Source organism: Oryza brachyantha, chromosome 2 (genome assembly GCF_000231095.2).
Source record: "Oryza brachyantha chromosome 2, ObraRS2, whole genome shotgun sequence".
Lineage (NCBI taxonomy): Eukaryota > Viridiplantae > Streptophyta > Magnoliopsida > Poales > Poaceae > Oryza > Oryza brachyantha.
Genome location: NC_023164.2, coordinates 872,810 through 891,583, shown reverse-complemented (window position 1 = coordinate 891,583; position 18,774 = coordinate 872,810). Strand labels below are relative to the sequence as shown.

General features: G+C 43.4%; 4 protein-coding genes across 6 annotated transcripts; 2 read left to right on the top strand and 2 right to left on the bottom strand.

Annotated features, from left to right (window-relative positions):
- The first annotated feature begins 807 nt into the window (after positions 1-807).
- Positions 808-4,455, top strand: LOC102713521 (NADP-dependent D-sorbitol-6-phosphate dehydrogenase-like). Of its 2 annotated transcripts, XM_015833822.2 has the most exons (6): positions 1,220-1,757; positions 2,203-2,297; positions 2,752-2,869; positions 2,970-3,102; positions 3,686-3,905; positions 4,039-4,455. In XM_015833822.2, exons 1-6 carry the CDS (start codon positions 1,538-1,540, stop codon positions 4,270-4,272), a joined length of 1,020 nt encoding a protein of 339 aa, XP_015689308.1. In that variant the 5' UTR covers positions 1,220-1,537; the 3' UTR covers positions 4,273-4,455. The 2 variants fall into 2 exon arrangements, with proteins under 2 accessions (XP_015689309.1, XP_015689308.1); XM_015833823.2 differs by lacking the exons at positions 1,220-1,757; positions 2,203-2,297 and adding an exon at positions 808-1,190.
- Positions 4,456-5,630: 1,175 nt separating this feature from the next.
- Positions 5,631-8,977, top strand: LOC102713243. The gene is made up of 5 exons (XM_015832951.2): positions 5,631-7,271; positions 7,356-7,506; positions 7,626-7,773; positions 7,853-8,095; positions 8,519-8,977. The coding sequence occupies exons 1-5, from the start codon at positions 5,669-5,671 to the stop codon at positions 8,792-8,794; spliced, it is 2,421 nt and encodes an 806-aa protein (XP_015688437.2). The 5' UTR covers positions 5,631-5,668; the 3' UTR covers positions 8,795-8,977.
- A 238-nt stretch (positions 8,978-9,215) lies between these two features.
- Positions 9,216-13,643, bottom strand: LOC102712965 (eukaryotic translation initiation factor 3 subunit C-like). Of its 2 annotated transcripts, none has more exons than XM_040520577.1 (4): positions 13,547-13,643; positions 13,058-13,121; positions 11,134-12,960; positions 9,216-10,508 (listed from the first exon to the last, which is right to left on the bottom strand). In XM_040520577.1, exons 2-4 carry the CDS (start codon positions 13,079-13,081, stop codon positions 9,543-9,545), a joined length of 2,817 nt encoding a protein of 938 aa, XP_040376511.1. In that variant the 5' UTR covers positions 13,082-13,121; positions 13,547-13,643; the 3' UTR covers positions 9,216-9,542. The 2 variants fall into 2 exon arrangements, with proteins under 2 accessions (XP_040376511.1, XP_006648257.2); XM_006648194.3 differs by having other exon boundaries at positions 13,552-13,643.
- Positions 13,644-14,745: 1,102 nt separating this feature from the next.
- Positions 14,746-18,774, bottom strand: LOC102714530 (peroxisome biogenesis protein 16). Its single transcript, XM_006646749.3, has 8 exons — positions 18,491-18,774; positions 18,117-18,174; positions 16,627-16,840; positions 16,195-16,520; positions 15,605-15,870; positions 15,439-15,506; positions 15,290-15,351; positions 14,746-15,198 (listed from the first exon to the last, which is right to left on the bottom strand). The coding sequence occupies exons 1-8, from the start codon at positions 18,557-18,559 to the stop codon at positions 15,137-15,139; spliced, it is 1,125 nt and encodes a 374-aa protein (XP_006646812.1). The 5' UTR covers positions 18,560-18,774; the 3' UTR covers positions 14,746-15,136.

The window sequence follows — 18,774 nt, the reverse complement described above, 5'->3', positions numbered from 1 at the left end:
CCTTAGGCAAGCCATAGTTTTAGATGATTGTGTTTGGAAACTTACACAACTCAAATTTAGTTAAATCTTGGTCACCTGACCCACAATTTATTTACTCTTTTCTCTCCCCTAACTTTACGTTTAGCTTACTAATTTATTTGCCACCAGAAGATTAAAGTTTGCTAACTTATTTAAAAATATGAGCTTACTAATTTATCTGCGACAAAAGAACGAGAAGACTAAAATTATAAGACTACGGAGCTGGAATTCAGGGATTTTTTTAAGTTCTTATCATATTAAATGTTTGGACGGTAATTAGGAGTATTAAATATAGACTGATAACAAAACTAATTGCATAAATAAAGACTATTTGATTAGACAATTTTTTAAGCCTAATTAATCCACGATTAGCATCACATTTGCTAATCTTGGATTAATTAGGCTCAATAGATTCGTTTCGCGAAATAGTCCAGAGGATGGCGTGAGTTATATTAATAGTCTATATTTAATACTTCTAATTAGTGTTCAAATATTCGATGTGACAGTGATTAAAAAAAGTCCCTGGAAACAAATAGATTCTAAAGATATATCACTGTTATCTCAATGATATGTCGGGTACACATGTCAATGACATGTAGACCAAAATGACATATCTCTAATTAAAAAAAATTATAATAACAATCTTATAATTTTTCCTATTTATAGAAATAGGAGTATATGACAATATTATCTCTTAACGGGAACGAACGCAGCCAACCAAGGCCATCACTCTCATTATCAGGCATCAGCTTCACAGTACTATCCTATGAAGATATCCTGCCTGCGTGCCAAATAGATAGGCTCGGAAGTGTGAACCGCATGGGTTGGCCACCCACTTCCACCTCCTCCTCCTCCCGCCGCCGTCGACGAGGGGGAGCTCGCGCGGCCAGGTCCGGCGAGCCCGCGGCGGCCGTTGCCCCCCGGATCTGCAGCAGGGAGAAGCGGGGGCGGCGGCGGCCAGATCTGCATGCCGCGCGCGGAGGAGGAGAGGAGGGGACTGCGGCCGGCGTTGAGCTCCTCCCCCCATGCCCCAGCCTCGCCGAGCACGGGGGTGGGTGGGGGGGGGCGAGAGGAGTCCTCCGGCGGCGGCGGAGCTCCGATGTGAAGGAGAGGCGGCGGCGGAGGCAGGAGGCCGGAGGATGGCTGCGCCGGCGAAGGGATTGAGGAATCTGGTGAGGATTTTTTTTTTTTTACCGATTTGTGAGGTGACGGTAGATTAGTTTCTGATTAGTTCTGGACTGTAAAAGCTTGGACTTACGTGCAAATTCAGAAAAATTAAAGTCTTAGATACAAAACATGAACGGCCGACAGGGTCTGATTCTCGAAACATCATTAGACTGTGGCTTGCACTGTAGAGGTGGTATCCTCATCCTGTAGAGTGTGGCTTGCATTGCAGAGCAATCTGGTATCCTAATCCTATAGGGTGTGGCATGGATTGTAGAGCTGATATCCACATCCTTTGTGGCATCTTATCTCCTGTTGAGACTATGAGTAGGAGTGGTCTGCACTATGAATACAAATGCCTGCCCTCATCGGCCCCGACTCCAACGAGGCGTGGCACGGTGGCCGGCAGCAGCACGGCACAGGGCGGAGGAGGATGGCAGCGCAGTCGCTGACGCTGAGCAGCGGGTATGAGATGCCGATGGTGGGGTTGGGAGTGTGGCGGATGGAGCCCTCCGCCATCCGCGGCCTCATCCACTCCGCCCTCCGCATTGGATACCGCCACTTTGACTGCGCTGGTATGAAGAAGCAACCCACCTACATACCAAGCACGATAGCTTCCCTTCCGTATGTGCTTGTACCTGTACACCGATGGAATTGCTACGAGTTGGCCATTTCTAGGATTGCCAATCTGCAATAACTTACTGTTGACTCTAGGATGTATATCTTCTTGTGTGTCACTGCGGAAGGTAAAATTGGCGAATTTGTCTTGTTCGGTCTCGTGTTTTGTGGGGACATAAAGAAATCAGGTTCATCATATCATGAGTGGTATGCATGCACAATGCAATTTGTCTGGGATAAATGGCAGATTTGTGAGTTCTATTTTACAGTTTTTTGGGTAGAACTTTATATTCTAATTGATAGGGAATATGATTCGTGATTCCGATTGTCCGGGGGAAATAAATCATGGTTCCAATTCTTTTGGGAGATTTTGCTAACTGTGTTTGCTTAGTGATTCTGCAGCTAAATACCAAAACGAGGCTGAAGTTGGTGATGCACTTGCAGAGGCATTCCAAACTGGTCTTGTCAAGAGGGGGGATCTTTTCATCACTACTAAGGTTATTGAGATTGGAAATACTATTTTTATCTTTTGAAACCTTGAAACCATTATCACTTTCTTTCTTCAGAAATTATTCATCTACTAGTTAGTGCCTATTTAGAAACGGCTCTACGATGTTATAAATCAAGTCCCACTTATACTATTGGTTAGCATGGTTAGAATAGACGTGACCGCTGCTATCCGCAATTTCGGTTTATTCAACTTTGCATCGCATTCTGTCTTTTTGGAATTGTTTTGGCACACGTCTGGTGCACTTGGGACTATGGGAGCTGCCCCTCTGATTTCATTTTGGATGAAATTACTATCCTGTTTTACACCTGATCCCCACCTAACAAGTGTGCTGTCGGACAATTTATTAGGCCCCTTTTTTTTTCATTCTAGTGAACTCTTCTTTTTCTCCGCATTTATTATGTTATGTGATTGGAGGTTCCGTGCCTTTATTCTGGTTGTAGTTGTGGAACTCAGATCATGGGTGTGTGATTGAAGCATGCAAGGATAGCTTGAAAAAGCTGCAGCTAGATTATCTTGATCTCTACCTTGTCCACTTCCCAGTAGCTAGTCGGCATACTGGTACAACCTTTATTCTTATTTTGTCTATTATATATAGAGGAAGAGCATTTATTTATTTTCATTAGGTGACTGATGATATGAGCATTTCTATTGCCTACAGGAGTTGGCACGCCTGGCAGTGCTCGTGGTGATGATGGTGTGCTAGACATTGATACCACTATCTCGTTGGAGGCAACGTGGCGTGCAATGGAAGATCTTGTTTCGATGGGATTGGTTCGCAGCATTGGGATTAGGTGAAGTAAATCAAAGTTGTCAGTGTTTTCTTGTTATAATCATAGTTTTGTTTATTTAGTATTGAAAGCATATTTTGGAATATTTGGTTTTTCCTACTTCCTAGTGCCACGTTGTCTACATGAACAAGTAAAATAAGTGTGATTGCCTTTTCATGTTATACTTATGTACAGCGAATATGTTATAGTCCTCGTGTTTCTCACCTCAGATAGTGTTCTTAGTCCCATTCCTGATAATTGCCACAGCTTTTGTTGTCCGATCATTATCAGATCTTTAGTTCCTCACCATTGGAGCTCCTAATTGTCACATAGTGTTTAGCTTGATAATTCTGCATAACATTGTTCATTGTTCATCTCTACTAGCTGTAACTTTCTCTGTAGTAAATCCTTTTTTTCTAGTAACTACTAGCTGTAACTAGGCCTAGGAGACAATTCCAATAACTTGAGCTATCCACTTTCAGAAGAAGAACCAGAAGGGAGCTATAGTTCTTGCAATTTCATTCTGCTGCTTCCTCTAGTGTCATGCCATGCCAAGCACAGAAGTCACCTTATCAAACATCTAATTAGTGAGTTATTATTCATGCAGCAACTATGACATATTCCTTACCAGAGACTGTTTGGCTTATGCCAAGATAAAGCCCGCAGTCAATCAAATTGAGGCACACCCCTATTTCCAGCGGGACTCTCTCATCAAGTTCTGCCAGAAACATGGGATCCGTGTCACGGCGCATACACCCCTCGGTGGCTCCACTGCCAATACCGAGTTGTTTGGCTCCATCTCATGCCTCAACGACATTGTCATCAAGGTTGTATCGTATGCCATCCCAAATACTCAGTCCATCGTCCCTGCTATTGTTCCATGAATTGCACAGCATTACCTTCAGTGCCAAACATTCTGAAAACCTGACGATAATTTCTGAACTTACTCTGCTGCTGCAGTCTCTGGCTGAGAAATATGGCAAGACACCGGCGCAGTTTGTCCTCCGGTGGGGGCTCCAGAGGAACACAGCGGTCATCCCCAAGACATCCAAGGAGGAGAGGCTGCTGGAGAACTTTGCAGCGTTCAATTTCGCCATCTCCGACGAGGACATGGAGAAGATGAAATCCATTGACCGGAAACACCGCACCAACCAGCCTGGCAAGTTCTGGGGCCTCGATCTGTTTGCTGGATGAATGGTAGTCTATAGCACGAACAATAATTGGGGCTTGCTTGTTGTGCCATCATCTTTTTCTGAACAGAAACTTCTTGTGTTTTCGTCCTACTCCTGTCGTGCCGTTAAATAAACTTGATTTGTATATGTATATGCCATTTCGGCAGCACGCCTAATTCTAGTCAACCCTTGGTTTGTGAAATCTTGTAATGATCCACTCCCGCTATTTCAAATTACTTATCATTCTAGGTTTGTTCTACACCAAATATTTTTATATTTGACTAATTTCTAGATATTTGTATAGTATAACAATATGTATTTGTAATGGATTATATAAATCTTTCAGCCTCTGTAAGGGATTTCGAGGGTGAATCTGAACAACGATGGAGGTAGTATCATATTAGAAATTGATGATCAAAGGTATAAATGTTTGATTTAGAATGATAAGTAATTTGAAACGGATGGAATAATTAAAATACAAATACATTACCGCATAAAACTGCTATCACTTGTGCTTTCCCTTTATGCCATCCTCAGGGATGGCCGCATTTTCAAATGCCAGTCTCAGAAAAACTTGGATTGTTTGCGTACCGTGGAGAAATTTCTGTCGTGTTCCTTTTACACAGTATGCTGTATGCAGCCATTGCGGTCATCTTCTAGGTGACCGAGGAAATTCTAGGTGACTGAGGAAAAACTAAGTCAAACTATATATTTATAATTAAAAAATAACTTATGAATAAAATTTTTAAGACATGTCACCCGAACGATTTTGCCCACTCCGGTCACCTAGCCGTTATGGGCATCTATGAGAATCTGCTGGTGTTCCTGTTTTGGCCATGAAAAAAGCCTAGAGGTATATTTATAAGCAGAAAATAAAAATAACTTGTGAATAAAACTTTTATATATGTATTCTTATTGATCTAAAAGCCAAGTCTGAAAATTTAGTGAAAAACCTAAAGTAAACTCTAAATTTAAAGTTAGAAACTTTAATTTTAGCTTATAAACATAAATAAAAACGAAAAGATTGGGTGAAATAATGCGCGGCGATGGCTGAGCGCGCTCTTCAGGCTGCATTCTTTAACATTGGTTTTTCTTATATTTTTTAGCTTTTGCTATATTTTTTAAAAAATATATAAAAGTTTAATATACTATATTTTAAAATATATTTTTAACTTTATATTAGTTAATTGACACTGTTAAGTATTTATCATAAAATCATATAATCTTTCATCTAAAAATACGCCTTCGGTGGTATAAAAAGTCCAAAATTATTCTTAAACCGTGCAGTATTCAGTTTGCAATTTGTCGTCACAAATCTGACCTCGCAACGTCAGCGCCGCCGTCGTGTCAGTCTCAACTCCTCTCCTCCCTTCTCAAATCCCAAACCCTCGCAGCTGCAGCTGCAAGGAATCCCGGCCATGGCGACGCCGCCGCCGGCCGCCGCCGTGGCCCTCGCCGACCTCCTCGAGTCCGGCACCTTCGCGCCTCCCGTTCCACCGCCTCCGCCGCCCGCCCCCTCCACCATCCTCTCCGCGTGGTCGCGCCTCCGCGACCCCTCCTCCTCCCCCGCCGCGGCCCTCGCCGCCCTGGAGACCCTCTACCTCCACCGCCGCTCGCTCCGCCTCTCCTCCGCCCACGTCTCGCTCCTCCTGCCGCTGCTCCCGCTCCACCCGCGCCTCGTCTCACCGCTGCTCGCCACGAGCCCGCACCTCCTTCCACCGGCGTCTCCTCTTCCCGCCTCTCTCCCGGTCTCCCCTCGCCTCCTCCTCCTCGGCGCGCTTGCCTCCGTTAGGAGCGCTACGAATCTTTCCGGCCATGCCAATTCAGGGAGCAAAACGACGGCCAATCTCGCCGGTGGTGAGTCCAGCGATGGCTGTGATGGCGATCCTGTTGCGGCTGTAGGTCGAATTCTCGATGGCATGGAGAAGGGGAGCGAGAGCTGCCATGATCTTGATCACCTGGCACTTGCCGGTATTGGTTGCGTGTTGGCATCTTCTGATGAGGCGCAGTTTAGAAGGATTACTGGATCCTTGCTTAATATTTGCGGGAGGATTGGGAACCTGTCTGCTAGTGTTAGGGTGCTTAAGATGGTAGAGTGGCTGTTGTTGGGATTCATCGAGTCGAGGAAGATGCGGAAGGTTCAGGTTCTCTTCGAGATAATTTCACCGGAGACGTGCGAGAATCAGGGCTATGTTCTGTCTACAGTGGTGATGGTAGCTTGTGGTGCACTGAGGGCATTGAGGGTTGCTTCAGCAAGATACCGGCTGGACTTTGATCCACAGTTGAAGGAGGCGCCTGAGCGAACTATCCGATTTGCAGCTGACAAGGCAGTTTTAGAAGGGGAACATGTTGATGATAGACGTATCCTTCTTCAGTGTGTTGCATTGGGCTTGACACAGTGTGGGCAGGTCACTTCTCATGAGTCAGTGTTGCGTTGTGTCTGTATGGCACTACTGGAGGAACTTCTTCCTCTGCCAGATTTACTCAAGATGTCTGTGCAAAGTCCAGATGGGAATTCAATTGAAGTTGTCAATAATCGGGTCAAGCAACATCTGGATAGCCTCCTTTTCAAGGAGGCTGGACCTGTTACTGGGATTCTCTGTAATCAGTATTCCTTTGCCAGGGATAAGGCTAAAACTTCTGTTGAAACTTGTGTATGGGAATATGCACAGGTGCTGTATTCTCATCTTCGTGCAGCAGTAATTTTGCATCAGGGGAAGCATGATGGTTTGCTTACGGATATTGGGAAGATTGCTGAGGCTGCATTCCTTATGGTTGTAGTTTTTGCTGCTGAGGTCACTAAACACAGGTTGATTGCTAAGTCCTCAGAGGGATTTCAGCCAGAGGTTGCCGTTAGGATCTTAGTGTCATTCTCTTGTTTGGAGCATCTAAGACACTTGCGCCTTCCTGAGTACACTGAGGCGGTCCGGCGTGCTGTGCTTGTCAACCAGGAGAATGCGGCAGTTTCTGCTTTATTCATTGAGTCAATTCCTTCTTATGCCGAATTGACAAGTAAACCAGGTTGATTGTTGAAGTGTCATTTCTCTCATTGTAGCATTCTGATTCTGATACTGTTGATTAAGATTCTTCCTTGGTTTATTGTAGATTTATTGACCTTGGATGGAACAAGATATATCTGGTATAAAGATATGGTTCAGACATCACGCATATTGTTTTACCTGCGTGTTATACCTACTTGCATTAGTCTCATTCCAGCTCACATGATTCAGGATAAGTTAGCTTCGATCATGTTCTTGTATCCTTTGTAACTACCTTTTTTTGATTTTGCCCATCTTAATATTTATTCTCTAATTCTTTGACCGCTATTTAGATTTACATATTGAAAAAAGTTTCCCCTTAGCACAAACTTGTCAGATATATACAGCATTCAAATGAGAAAGTAACACGTGCCTCACACTCTGTGGTGGTATCTTTCCTGTCATCCGGCAAAGATACTGATCAGGATGATCGAATGGCTTTGAAAGAGCAACTTGCCTTTTACTATATCAAGAGAACTTTGGAGGTAATTCATTGGCTACTATTTCCATATTTGATTTCTGTGTGGAATCCTAATTTACTTGTCTAGTTTCTTCACTTAATAGGCATATCCTGGGGTTACTCCCTTTGAAGGATTAGCATCAGGAGTTGCAGCACTCACCCGACATCTTCCTGCTGGAAGTCCAGCCATTCTTTTCTGTATCCATAGCCTTATTGTTAAGGCTAAAGATCTTTGCGCCTCAAAGGTCCAGGACAAATCCTTGTGGAGGTCATGGGAAGGCAGCACAGAACCTTGTAAGAAAATGTTAGACTTGTTGCTGCGACTCATCTTCCTTGTGGATATTCAGGTAAAGATTTATCCCCCTTATTAGTTTGTTTGCATGTAGAGCACTATTTCTTTTTTGAAATATTGATCTGTTGTAAACCCCATTCTTATATTCCGGATGATACCTCAGTTTTGAAGGCAATTCTTTTACTGAAGAATCATGGAATCACAAAGCAACATAATTCTCATAACACCAAGATTACAAACTTAACTAGGATAATCTGTTTAGTATAGTCTTGTACTGCAGAATTCTTTACTTGTAAAGATGAATGCCATTTTTTATGATCAAATGACTCTGGAACCATTATGTTCCATGCCCCATGCTCAGTAGGACAGTAGCTATGTTTCAGCATCATCCATTCCAATGTTTTGTTATCTCTTGAGAATGCATTAGGCCTTTGCAGCTGCAGTGTACTACTGACACCCTTTTGGACTCGTTCTGCAGTCATTCCCTTATCTGCTGAAGGAGCTGGCAGAATTCGTCAGTCTGCTACCAAAGGAAGGCCAGGATGTGCTCCTCGACGACATGCATGCTCATGTTGCTGAATCTGACGATGTTACAAGGAAGCCAGTACTCGTGTCGTGGCTGCAGTCCCTCTCCTACATAAGCTCACAATCTACTCGTCGTAAATCTCTCGATAAGGATGCTGATAAGGATGCCGATGCTTGCTCTGTAGGAAGCGACCAACTAAGCCTGAGTAGAACCATGGCAAGGTTGTGACATGAGGTTGCTCGTGTGCCATGCTCGTCTTTCTTTTTTTTTCTCCATGTTTACCAGATGTCATACCTGTACATTGCCATTACAATGGTGTATAATAGAATGGAAAAATTAGAGATGCAATCATTCATTCGCTATCTGATTTGACAGTATGAGACATACATTTGACATGCCATATACATTCATCCCCAGATAAACTAAATCCAAATCCAAATTCATATTCGTCGTACCGAGATAAACTAAATCCAAATCCCCAAGAGAATGACACCATCTTAAGCACACGTCCGTTTCAAGTAACTAGAAACTGTCAATCGAATAGCACCATCAAAGCATTTCTGTCATGAAGACAGATTTACTGCTAATTTCAATACCAAACTGTTGGAACTCAATACCAACAGGATCCATAGCGCATTTCACTGAAGCATACACATGACCTCCAATTTCGATCAATGCAATCACACGTGCGCAGAAGTAAACAACGTAAAATTAAAGTGCAACAACAGTAGAAAATAGTGGCAGCATGATATAAGATATAGGAGTGAATATGGAGCACTCACTCCCATGGTACTACAGAGTACAAACCAGAGTTCTTTGTCCAAGTGACTGGTAAATTTAAACCGTAAATTGCAACGAAATTAAGAAAACAAGACTAGGTTCAGAACAGAGGTGACTTTCGAAATGCCAGAAACTTGATCAGTGCTTCGGAACCTGCAAAACTTTGTGCTGAAAACTATCCTGGAGAACTTGTCCTCTAACCTCTTCCAGCCCTGTTCAGGCTCACCATTCGTGCACTGCCATCACCTCCTCTAGCCATTGATCCGGACTGCGTGCGAGACCTTCCATCTTGGAAGCGTGAACCACCACCACCACCACCATAGCCTCCACGGGAACCCTGACTGCCCCTGTCCCTCTGGTACCCACCACCACCACCTCTTCCAGAGCCTCCAACTCTGCCGGCATAGCCAGACCTCCCACCGCCTTGCCGCCCTTGAGACGATAGGAAATTATCCTGCCACTTACCCATGTTGGATGAGTCCTGACCATCACCCCTGCGCCTGGGTGGTGCCCCCTCAAGAGTACCACCAGTTTTAGCTTCATATGCCCTCTCATTGCTCTCGACAAGGACAGAGAGCTTATCAGCCATCTGGAAGAGGAGTCCCTGAAGCCTAGTTTGATCAACGTTGTGGAAAATGATGCACTTGGTTGGTTGATCCCAACTAGCATGAAGCTCCTCATGCATCATCATCTTGCTAACAATGCTGTGCGCTTGTTGCTCACTAAGGTCAAACATTGTAGTGAGCTGGTCAAGGCTCAGGGACTCGTAGCAAGAAGAGTATGAAAATAGATAGGTTCTAAGAGCTTCTTCTTTGATCTTAAGCTTCAGCATCTCAAGAACATGCTCCTTGTTCCTCAAAAGCTTCCATATCTCAAGTGAATTAATGACATCAAAAGCCTTTTGGTAGTCACCCTTGCTGAGGGCCCTTGTTGCAGCCATTACATGGTCCCTCACATTTTCTGGTGGTCCAACAAAAGTCTGCCTCTCACTGATTTCAAGAAGCCTGCGGAATGTTCTGTTCATATACCTCCTCTTATCATAAGTACTGGCAGCCATATTGGGGACCTCAATCAGCATTGCGCAAATCAAGTGTGTGGCTTCCAAAAGCTCAAGGTTTATATGCATATGGTAAGGCATCTGCCTTCTCCTCTCAAGCCTTTCCTGCAGATATTAGAGCAATACTTATATTAGTGCAAAAGATGTACAGTTATATCTTTAGACTACTGTGCAAGAACAAATAGTCTAACTATCAGTTCCTGGGATAACTGCAGCCTCAGCAGATATATTGAAATTTCTAGGTCTAGATAACAAAGATAAGAAGGCATATAATGGTAAAAACGCTGGAACTATAAGTATTAGAGCAACCAAAGCATTTGAAGTAAAATCGGTATGTTCCTCGAAAAACTAATGAGATCTCTGGGATAAACTACAGCTTCAGAAAATAAATTGATATTTCTAGGTCTATAGATAAGGAAAATAAGAAGGCATATCAAGATAGGGTCACTAATATTATTAGTGATACAGCAATCAAAGCATTTCATGTAAAATCCGTATGCAGCACATTCTTAAAAAACTAATAAAATGCAATAACAATAACAACAACAAAAAGAATAATAATAAATCAAATGATGGAGAATGCAAGAACATAAATATACATGTTAAGAGTACAGCCATTGAAAAATAATCAGCGCAGATCAGTGACCCTATACTGTGAGGTGAGTTGCATGCGTGAAGGTATTTACATGAGAAAAAGGCAGTGTATATTGCAGGGAGTTCAGAAGTAAACCTGTTCGGGAGTTTTTTCATGGTATCGGCTTTGTTGCACACCCTGTGCAAGCAACTCCTTCACTCTCCCAGTTGAATATAACTCAGACAAGCAACCATGAGCTTCAGTTATCAAACCAGCCCTAAAAGCACACAGCCCCAGCTGGGCCATGACTCTGTTGAACAGTATTTGCGATGATATGTCCATCAGCTGAACCCCATCTTGCAAATGGCTCATTAAAAGCAAGTCACGAGCCACAGAAAATTCATCAGAGATAGCATGGTGATAAATGTCACACAACATTGCCCGGGCTTTGGTCCTTTCATCTCCAAACTTGTAAATCACAGACATCAATGCATCCATCAGAGCTCTGCCACTCTCTGGGAAGGTAGGCTTCCTAGGCACGACCTCAGGGATCACAACAAATGGTGGAGGCCCCCTATTATCATCAGCTACTTGACGCTCCTCGTCAGCCTCTGCATCTTCATCCTCCCTACTATCTTCATTCTGCTCTGCCAGCTTTCTCATTGCATCATATACTTCTTGAGGTTTGTAGTATACCAATTCAACACGACGCAGTGCAATTTTAGCTTCAGCCTTAAAGTTACCAACACGTTCCAGGTAATCTTGGACATTCTGTGCAACAACCAGAAACAGAGGTTCATCCCTGAGCCTCTGAACATAATCTTTAGTATATGGATCAGTGCACTGCAAACTCTTAAAAAATTCAGAATCCAGTCTCTCCAGGAACGCAACCAGATCACCAGTAACATGGATTTTTCCATCATAGTCAGCACCCTTCTGAGTTTCCTTCTCGTCAGGTTCCACTGAGGTGTCTACTACAATATTAGGATACTGCTGCAGTATATCAAGCACAAGAAGCATGTTGTTAACACACTTCTTCCACATGTTGACTGGCATGTGACCAAGTAAGCTAGGGTTCACATCAAATTGGGCGGAAATCACATGAAAAAGAATTTCAAGCTTCTGAGCAGGTGTTTTTGCCACACGTGTCAAAAAGGTAAGCTGCTCAACACGCTCAACCCTCCCCGTACCTTTTTTACCCCTTGAAGCCACAATCTCCTTGAGCTTTTTATCAACAATATCCCATGTAATCTCACTTGGATCTTTCAGAAACTGCTTGTCCATAAGCTTATCTTTCTTGCTCAGCTTCGTTTCCCAGGCTCCACCATCCTGATCACCCTCCTCATCGTCATCTCCTTCCTCTGATTCAGACATAGCTATCTTTTCAGGATCCTCAATATCTGCATCAGTATCGTCATCCTCTGTCTCATCATCCACGTCCTTGTCTTCCAGATCATCATCCTCAAAGCGCTCTGGGTGCTCTCTGCACTCCTGGATAAGGTTCTCATACTGCTTGTTGTTCTTCTTTAGTTTTTGTTTCATCGCATTTAGTGCCTTTGCATTGCTACTGCTCATCTTCTTCTTAGCCTCTTTGTTTGCAAGTGCCTCAGCAAGAAAGTCCTCCAGTAATACAAGGGCCTTGATATACATATTTGGAACTGTGGTGGATTCATTGACACGTACCACCTTCTCAAGCTGCTTGTTGAGCTTCTCAAAACTCTCTTGCAAGTTCACCCAGTCATTGATCTTCATTGCATTTCGCATCTGATCAACGGTAATTTTCAACTCTTCGTTGCGCTTATCCTTCAAGGAGCGGACCACTCGCTGACCAGAATCAGACTCATCACTGTCGCTTGCATTCGTCGTCCTCAAATAGCGGTTCTGGTTTCCGCCACGCCCCCCGGCATCACCACCTTCATCCTCGCTCTCGCTTCCTGCTTCCGACTCGATCTCCTGCTCCTCCTCCTCGGAGTCGCTGTCTCCCTGAAGTTGGGTAGATCCACACGAGAGGTATTAAATTATCATAAGCAACAAGAACAGGGTTCATATCTATTACTGCAATAATAGTGATGCAACGTACCTGTCCCCAAAATCGGGATGCCATGGCTGCTGCTTGGTCCTTTCCTTCTACTGTGCTTCAAGCTCTGCAGTTGTGGAAGAGTTATAACCAACAAAAGTATACAGAGATACAATTGACCAGGTATGAACAGAAAAACTAAACCCATCAGATAAAATATAAAACAAATCCAATAGAACAAATTTTCTCCCTAAAGCGTGAAGCGCTCGCATATGGCAACGATTAGGGCAAAAGCACCACCAAATCATTGCATGGACCAGTGAGAGAGAAAAAACTCGCATCAGGGTGGGCAGATATCGAACACAAGAAACTACTGGCGTAACCAGCAAAACATACATCTAGATCCGAGCTCTACATCTGAAGCACCCAGACTAATCGCGACAGAAGCGGAGCGGGCTACACACTGACCGATCCGAGCCCCGCGCAGCATCGCACAGCGAGATGGGTAGACAGAAAGAGAGAGAGAGGGGGGGGAGGGGAAGGGGAGGTCACCTCACCTTGACGCGGGGAGGGAACGCCGGTGGAGCGGAGCGGAGCGTCGTCGGGGAGGCGGCGGCGCGAGGGAAGAGAAGAGGAGAGTGGAGAAGGGTTCTCCTGCGAGGGATGAAGTGGGAGGGAGACTGGATTGGGTTGGGTTTCATCGAGCGAGGTTGGGTTGGGCCAGTGGCGGCGTGCCGCAGTATGGGCCTGGCCTGTCAACCTCTCCGGCCCATAAAAATGGACCCCCAACCATTTCATCCGAATTGCTTCGATTTTTGCAGGTTCTCGCGAAAAGTTGCATGAAATCCATATTTTGGGATCCAAACCAATACACTCGTATATGTCAAGTGAAATACTCTATTTGCTTTTTGCTTTTGTCCCTTAAAAGAACTTATTGTTAGTGTACGAGGAGAAAGGGTTAAGGATTTACCCGAAGTAGGACATTGCATTATTCGTGATCTAGATCCTATCGTGAAAAGAATTTTCAAGCAGGCTATAAGCTAGCTCTAAGTATATTTTAAAAAGATAAGAGCAAAGAGAGAAGAGATGTGGACTACTAATTTATAGCCAATTGCACATGGACTCCAAGACAAAATATATGTATGATATGTAGGGCCATGTATTGATGTTTTATAGGTATCTATGGTATGAATTGGCTATTAGATTGACTATAGATAAATTATAGCTAGTAGTTAACTATACTATTGAACTTGCTCTAAGATAATAGCATCATCTGGTGAATCGGTAAAAGCTACGGTATTTTTTGGAAGCTTAATATTTTAAAAAGCAATAAGTGAGAAACCAACTTTTCAACTTATGGTTTCTATCTTATTTTCTAGATTTTACAACCACAAGTTCTCAAAAATTACATGAAAATATGGATTGTTTGGGTAGCTGTAGCTTTTAATATGGTCAGTATGGTAGCTGAAGATTATGGAAAAAGCTACAATTACTAGAAGAGTTTTTCCATCTTCCCCAGCTGCTAGAATAGCTTTTGCTTCTAGGTTATAATTCATTTCTTGAATTTTACAACAGATGCTCAAAACCTGGATGAAACCTGTTTGTAGAGCTGGAGATTCTAAAAGAAAAAAGAAACTTCCCCCCAGACAGGCCCTACGTAAGCTCAGGAGAAACGCCAAGGCCAAATTAAGGATGGGAGTACAAACACGTACTGATTCATAGCACAGAGCACAAGCATGGAAGGTTTGCACTTGCAGCACAAAATCTGAGAGTTCATGGAAAACCCCCAAGCAATTTATCATAGATTTGTTCTGGGGTTACAGTATGTCCTGCTTGGTAAATACATGGTAGTATGATTGCAGGGATGATGTGCCTATTCTTAACATTATACATCGATATAGTACGGTATAGTTAGATCCTCAACTGCCACCAGAAGAGAGTTTACAATGACCGCAACTCAGCAGCCCAAGACATCTGATAGGATGCCAAATCTTGCTAGGAAATGGCAGGTACATACAGGATTAGGACCAAGCTCAAAACAGAACCCATCAGCCAGCTCTCATGAAGCACAAAAAGGCCAATCATGACAATTTGGGAAATCGTTAAGGAAGCTCTCAGACATCTGACTGCTGGTCCACATCCTTATGAGCCTGATGTGTATGTATACCGTGTCTGAGCCCCCTCCACTAGCTCCGTGAGTTTGCCTGCAATTAATGAGTTTATGTTACAAAAAAATATTTCCTCCTTGAGTTTATGCAGGATAGGATTTTACAGATATGGAGAAGGTGCGCATACCTGTAAGGAAACCGATAAGAGGCACTGGATTCAACACTTTCTCAGCCTTCTGGAGATGGCGCCTGTAGAGCAGAAGCGTAAGAGCAGGAACCAAAAAAAGTAAAATCAATCCATGCTACTATTATCATAAGGTTTCATGGTCACGTTACTTGGTGTATTTCGCAAAGAATGGATCTCTCATGACGTAAAGTGCCCACATCACCTTTCGCCTTTTCAACTGATGGAGTAGAACCAATGAAAGAAAAAGCTAACTCAGAAGAAGAGAAAACATGATCGAACAAAGTTCAACAAAATAGAGAGCTAGAATAATCTTGCCTCGTCCCTCTCAGCAGATGAGAGCTGATGAACTTTACCCCCTCTTTGATGTAGATCAGTCGCACGTGAATGGATACCAAGACTTGTGATCTCCACGGTTAAAGACACTAACCATGGGGTCCATGATTTGATTCCAAACTTTCTAATCAAAAGTACATATACAAGTGGTCTGAATATGTGGACAACTTCTCCCAAGAAAAACAATCGCCCTGAAACTCCTTTAGAGGACCAAATACTTGCCAAAGTTGGCTTCTCAACCACCATCACTGCACAGCACACAACAAATAACTCAATATGAATAAAGATAATGATTCAAACATTAACAGCCCCATCTTTACGTTTCTACTTATGCTTATAAGCCTTTCAACCTTAAATTTAGAGTAGATTTTTGGGGGTTTTCATTGTAGCTTATTTTTCAGCCTTGGATTTTAGATCGCTAAGAACACGTATATAAAAATTTTATTCGCAAACTATTTTTCATCTGCAAATATGTCATTTGGTTTTTTTCCCTGAAAAAGTCAAACAATCATCCCTTAATATAATGCACAGATCAGGACACATGACACTCCAATAGGGAACCATTATTTTACCAGGAGGATCAGGAGGAGGCAGGGGCCTCTTCATCCACATGGGATCTGACATCATCTTTGCATTCTGGCCAAACTTGTTAAGAGCAGCTACTGCTCTTCCCTCCAGACTCTTCGATACAAATCCAGCCTTTCCATCAAGACCATTAGATGCAACTCCATGACCGTTTTGGAAATGGCCATCCATTGGATAAATGAGTGGCACTCCATTACTTTTGGCTCCAAAACTTTCCTCAAGAACATTAATCTCCTCTTCATGTGTCACCTCCCCTCCTTGTAAGAGCATCTTGTAGCCACTCTCCCTGAAAGCAGCTAACCTGACAACTGCTCTGAAATGTTGCAGAACCATTATCATTTGTCTGAGCAAAGCTTTAATATGCAGACTATTTATGAGTTATGAAACCAAGAAACTGATAAGTTAAGTTATCATCTTACTTCACAGCTTCTGTAACAGCAAGAAAGCTCCATTTGCGATCATCTCCAACAAAGTGTTGGGCAGCCACCTCAACAACTGCCTCAATATCTTTGAGTACAGAGACAACAAGGGACCATGGGATTGATTGCTCTTTGGAGGTCAATGCCTGACTATCAGTTGGCGTGTCAATTATGTGCTGATTGACAGAACTCACAATACCCAGAAGTGCATATACTGTTCAAGAAAAGCAAAGATGTCTAAATGTGAAATGATCAAGCTTGTAACATAAAATATGTGTCATTTAAATAAGAGGAAAACAATGCCCAACAACAAGCCATCATGTGTTTGCAAAGTGAAAGAGTGTTGCTTTGTTTCCTACAGTATAAAGTATCCTTCGAAAGCCTTAACAAAATTAAAGAATTAATCTCTATAGCTTTTTGAATTGGAATAGAAACAAAGCTGGAAGGTAAATAGCTGATATCCTAAGTTAGTAACAATGAATTGTTTTAACTGCCAAGCTTTTTGAACTGGAATAGTAACAAAGCTGGAAGGTAAATAGCTGATATCCTAAGTTAGTAACAATGAATTGTTTTAACTGCCAGGGCATTTAACAATACAAGTTTGCCAGCGAATAGTATCTGCAAAATACGTGTATATCTTATCAGAAGGTAAACGTACTCAAGATTTTTACCCAATAATTGCTATCTATTGATAATAAGGCTGCATAAGCAGGTCTTTATAAGCTATAATATATAATCAATACAAGGTGGGTGACCACAGGCATGCTGCTCAGCCCCTACAACAAGTTTCCCTGACAATTGACCATAAAAAAGGAAAAGAATAATAGGAACCCAATTCTGAAACAGGCCACCTATTTTTACGCGATGATAGTAAAGAACAATATTTGTTTCATCTATATGGCTCCTCAAGTGGTATCCATTATAACACAAAAGACCTAATCTAGTTAGTAGGTGACTGCGTTAGCAATAAGTAGTTAAAAATACTCAACAACTAGAAGATGGTCAGCAGCAACAAGCAGTGGACTATTTTTGTGTCAACAATATTGATCACAGCCTTGGCCTGGTCTACAGAAGGCTCCTGATTTACTCTGGCTTCATGTGCATGTGCTATCCAAGACCTATGGAGAGTGGTTATGCTAGCGTCCAAACAAGAAGCGACTATGCTAACACCCAGACACGATACGAGGTAGTTGGAAAATTGTGTGTAACAAGATATCATTCCAGAGAAACCATACTTGGCGATGGACCCATGGCATATCAATATTCGATGGATGGTGCGATCAAACGGTGATGAAGTTAATACGGCTCAAAGGTCAAGCACATGACAAAGCACGCGAACTGTAATTGGAAAATTGTGTGTAACTAAATGCTTGCAAATATAACAAGCTAATATGGGTGAAGCACATGACAAAGCAGCAAGCATATCAAATGGTGATGCAGTGGTGCTAAATGTTACTCCTAGTCTCCTACTCAAGGATAATTGACAGTACCTGCTTCGGGTGCGATCTCGGAGTTGGCGAAGCGCTCAGGAAGTATCCATGTCAACCCCTGAAAAAAAATATATATCGCTGAAGCCCTAACCAAATTTAATGATGCTGGAGTCGAACAAAGATGAACAATTGCAGCAAAAAATAACGAATTTGAATGAACCCTCTCGGTGCTGTCCTCGGTTGAGACACACCACAGAACCCATCACCCCCAGTCAACAGCATAGCGCCCGATTCAGCCTACTCCAACCACAAAACCCAGACGCCCCGAACCCCAGACAAGAGGCGCCGCCGGATCGACAAACTCCCCGCTGGCTGCCAAAATCAATCAAAACCCAACCCAAGCAGCTAGATTCGGGATCGGAGGCTAGAATTACATTGGCCAGCGACTCGAGGGAGCGGACGAGCTCCCGGTTCTTCCGCACCCAGAGCTTGTACGCCTCCATGGCCTCCTCCTCCTCCTCCTCTACGACCTACGGCACCAGCACCTCCTCCGCCTGGTGGTAGTAGAGGACGGCGGCGGCGCGGAACCCCGCCGCCTGATCCGCGGCCGGAGAGGGGGGAATCGAATCGAGGCGGCGGAACAGGTGGGGGGAGGCTATCGGGGAGGATTGGTCGCGCGGCTGCCGGCTCCTCTCCTTCCTTGGGAGCAGTCCGTACT

Coding starts and splice junctions, on each gene's coding strand:
- LOC102713521 (XM_015833822.2), top strand. CDS start 1,538: ATGCCTGCCCTCATCGGCCCCGACTCCAACGAGGCGTGGCACGGTGGC. Junction 3,103..3,685: donor GTTCGCAGCATTGGGATTAG/GTGAAGTAAATC, acceptor TTATTCATGCAG/CAACTATGACATATTCCTTA. Junction 3,906..4,038: donor TCAACGACATTGTCATCAAG/GTTGTATCGTAT, acceptor CTGCTGCTGCAG/TCTCTGGCTGAGAAATATGG.
- LOC102713243 (XM_015832951.2), top strand. CDS start 5,669: ATGGCGACGCCGCCGCCGGCCGCCGCCGTGGCCCTCGCCGACCTCCTC. Junction 7,774..7,852: donor ATATCAAGAGAACTTTGGAG/GTAATTCATTGG, acceptor TTCACTTAATAG/GCATATCCTGGGGTTACTCC. Junction 8,096..8,518: donor TCTTCCTTGTGGATATTCAG/GTAAAGATTTAT, acceptor CTCGTTCTGCAG/TCATTCCCTTATCTGCTGAA.
- LOC102712965 (XM_040520577.1), bottom strand. CDS start 13,081: ATGGCATCCCGATTTTGGGGACAG. Junction 12,961..13,057: donor CATCCCGATTTTGGGGACAG/GTACGTTGCATC, acceptor ACCCAACTTCAG/GGAGACAGCGACTCCGAGGA. Junction 10,509..11,133: donor ATGAAAAAACTCCCGAACAG/GTTTACTTCTGA, acceptor TAATATCTGCAG/GAAAGGCTTGAGAGGAGAAG.
- LOC102714530 (XM_006646749.3), bottom strand. CDS start 18,559: ATGGAGGCGTACAAGCTCTGGGTGCGGAAGAACCGGGAGCTCGTCCGC. Junction 16,841..18,116: donor CGAGATCGCACCCGAAGCAG/GTACTGTCAATT, acceptor TTTCTTGAACAG/TATATGCACTTCTGGGTATT. Junction 15,199..15,289: donor TCTTATCGGTTTCCTTACAG/GTATGCGCACCT, acceptor CATTAATTGCAG/GCAAACTCACGGAGCTAGTG.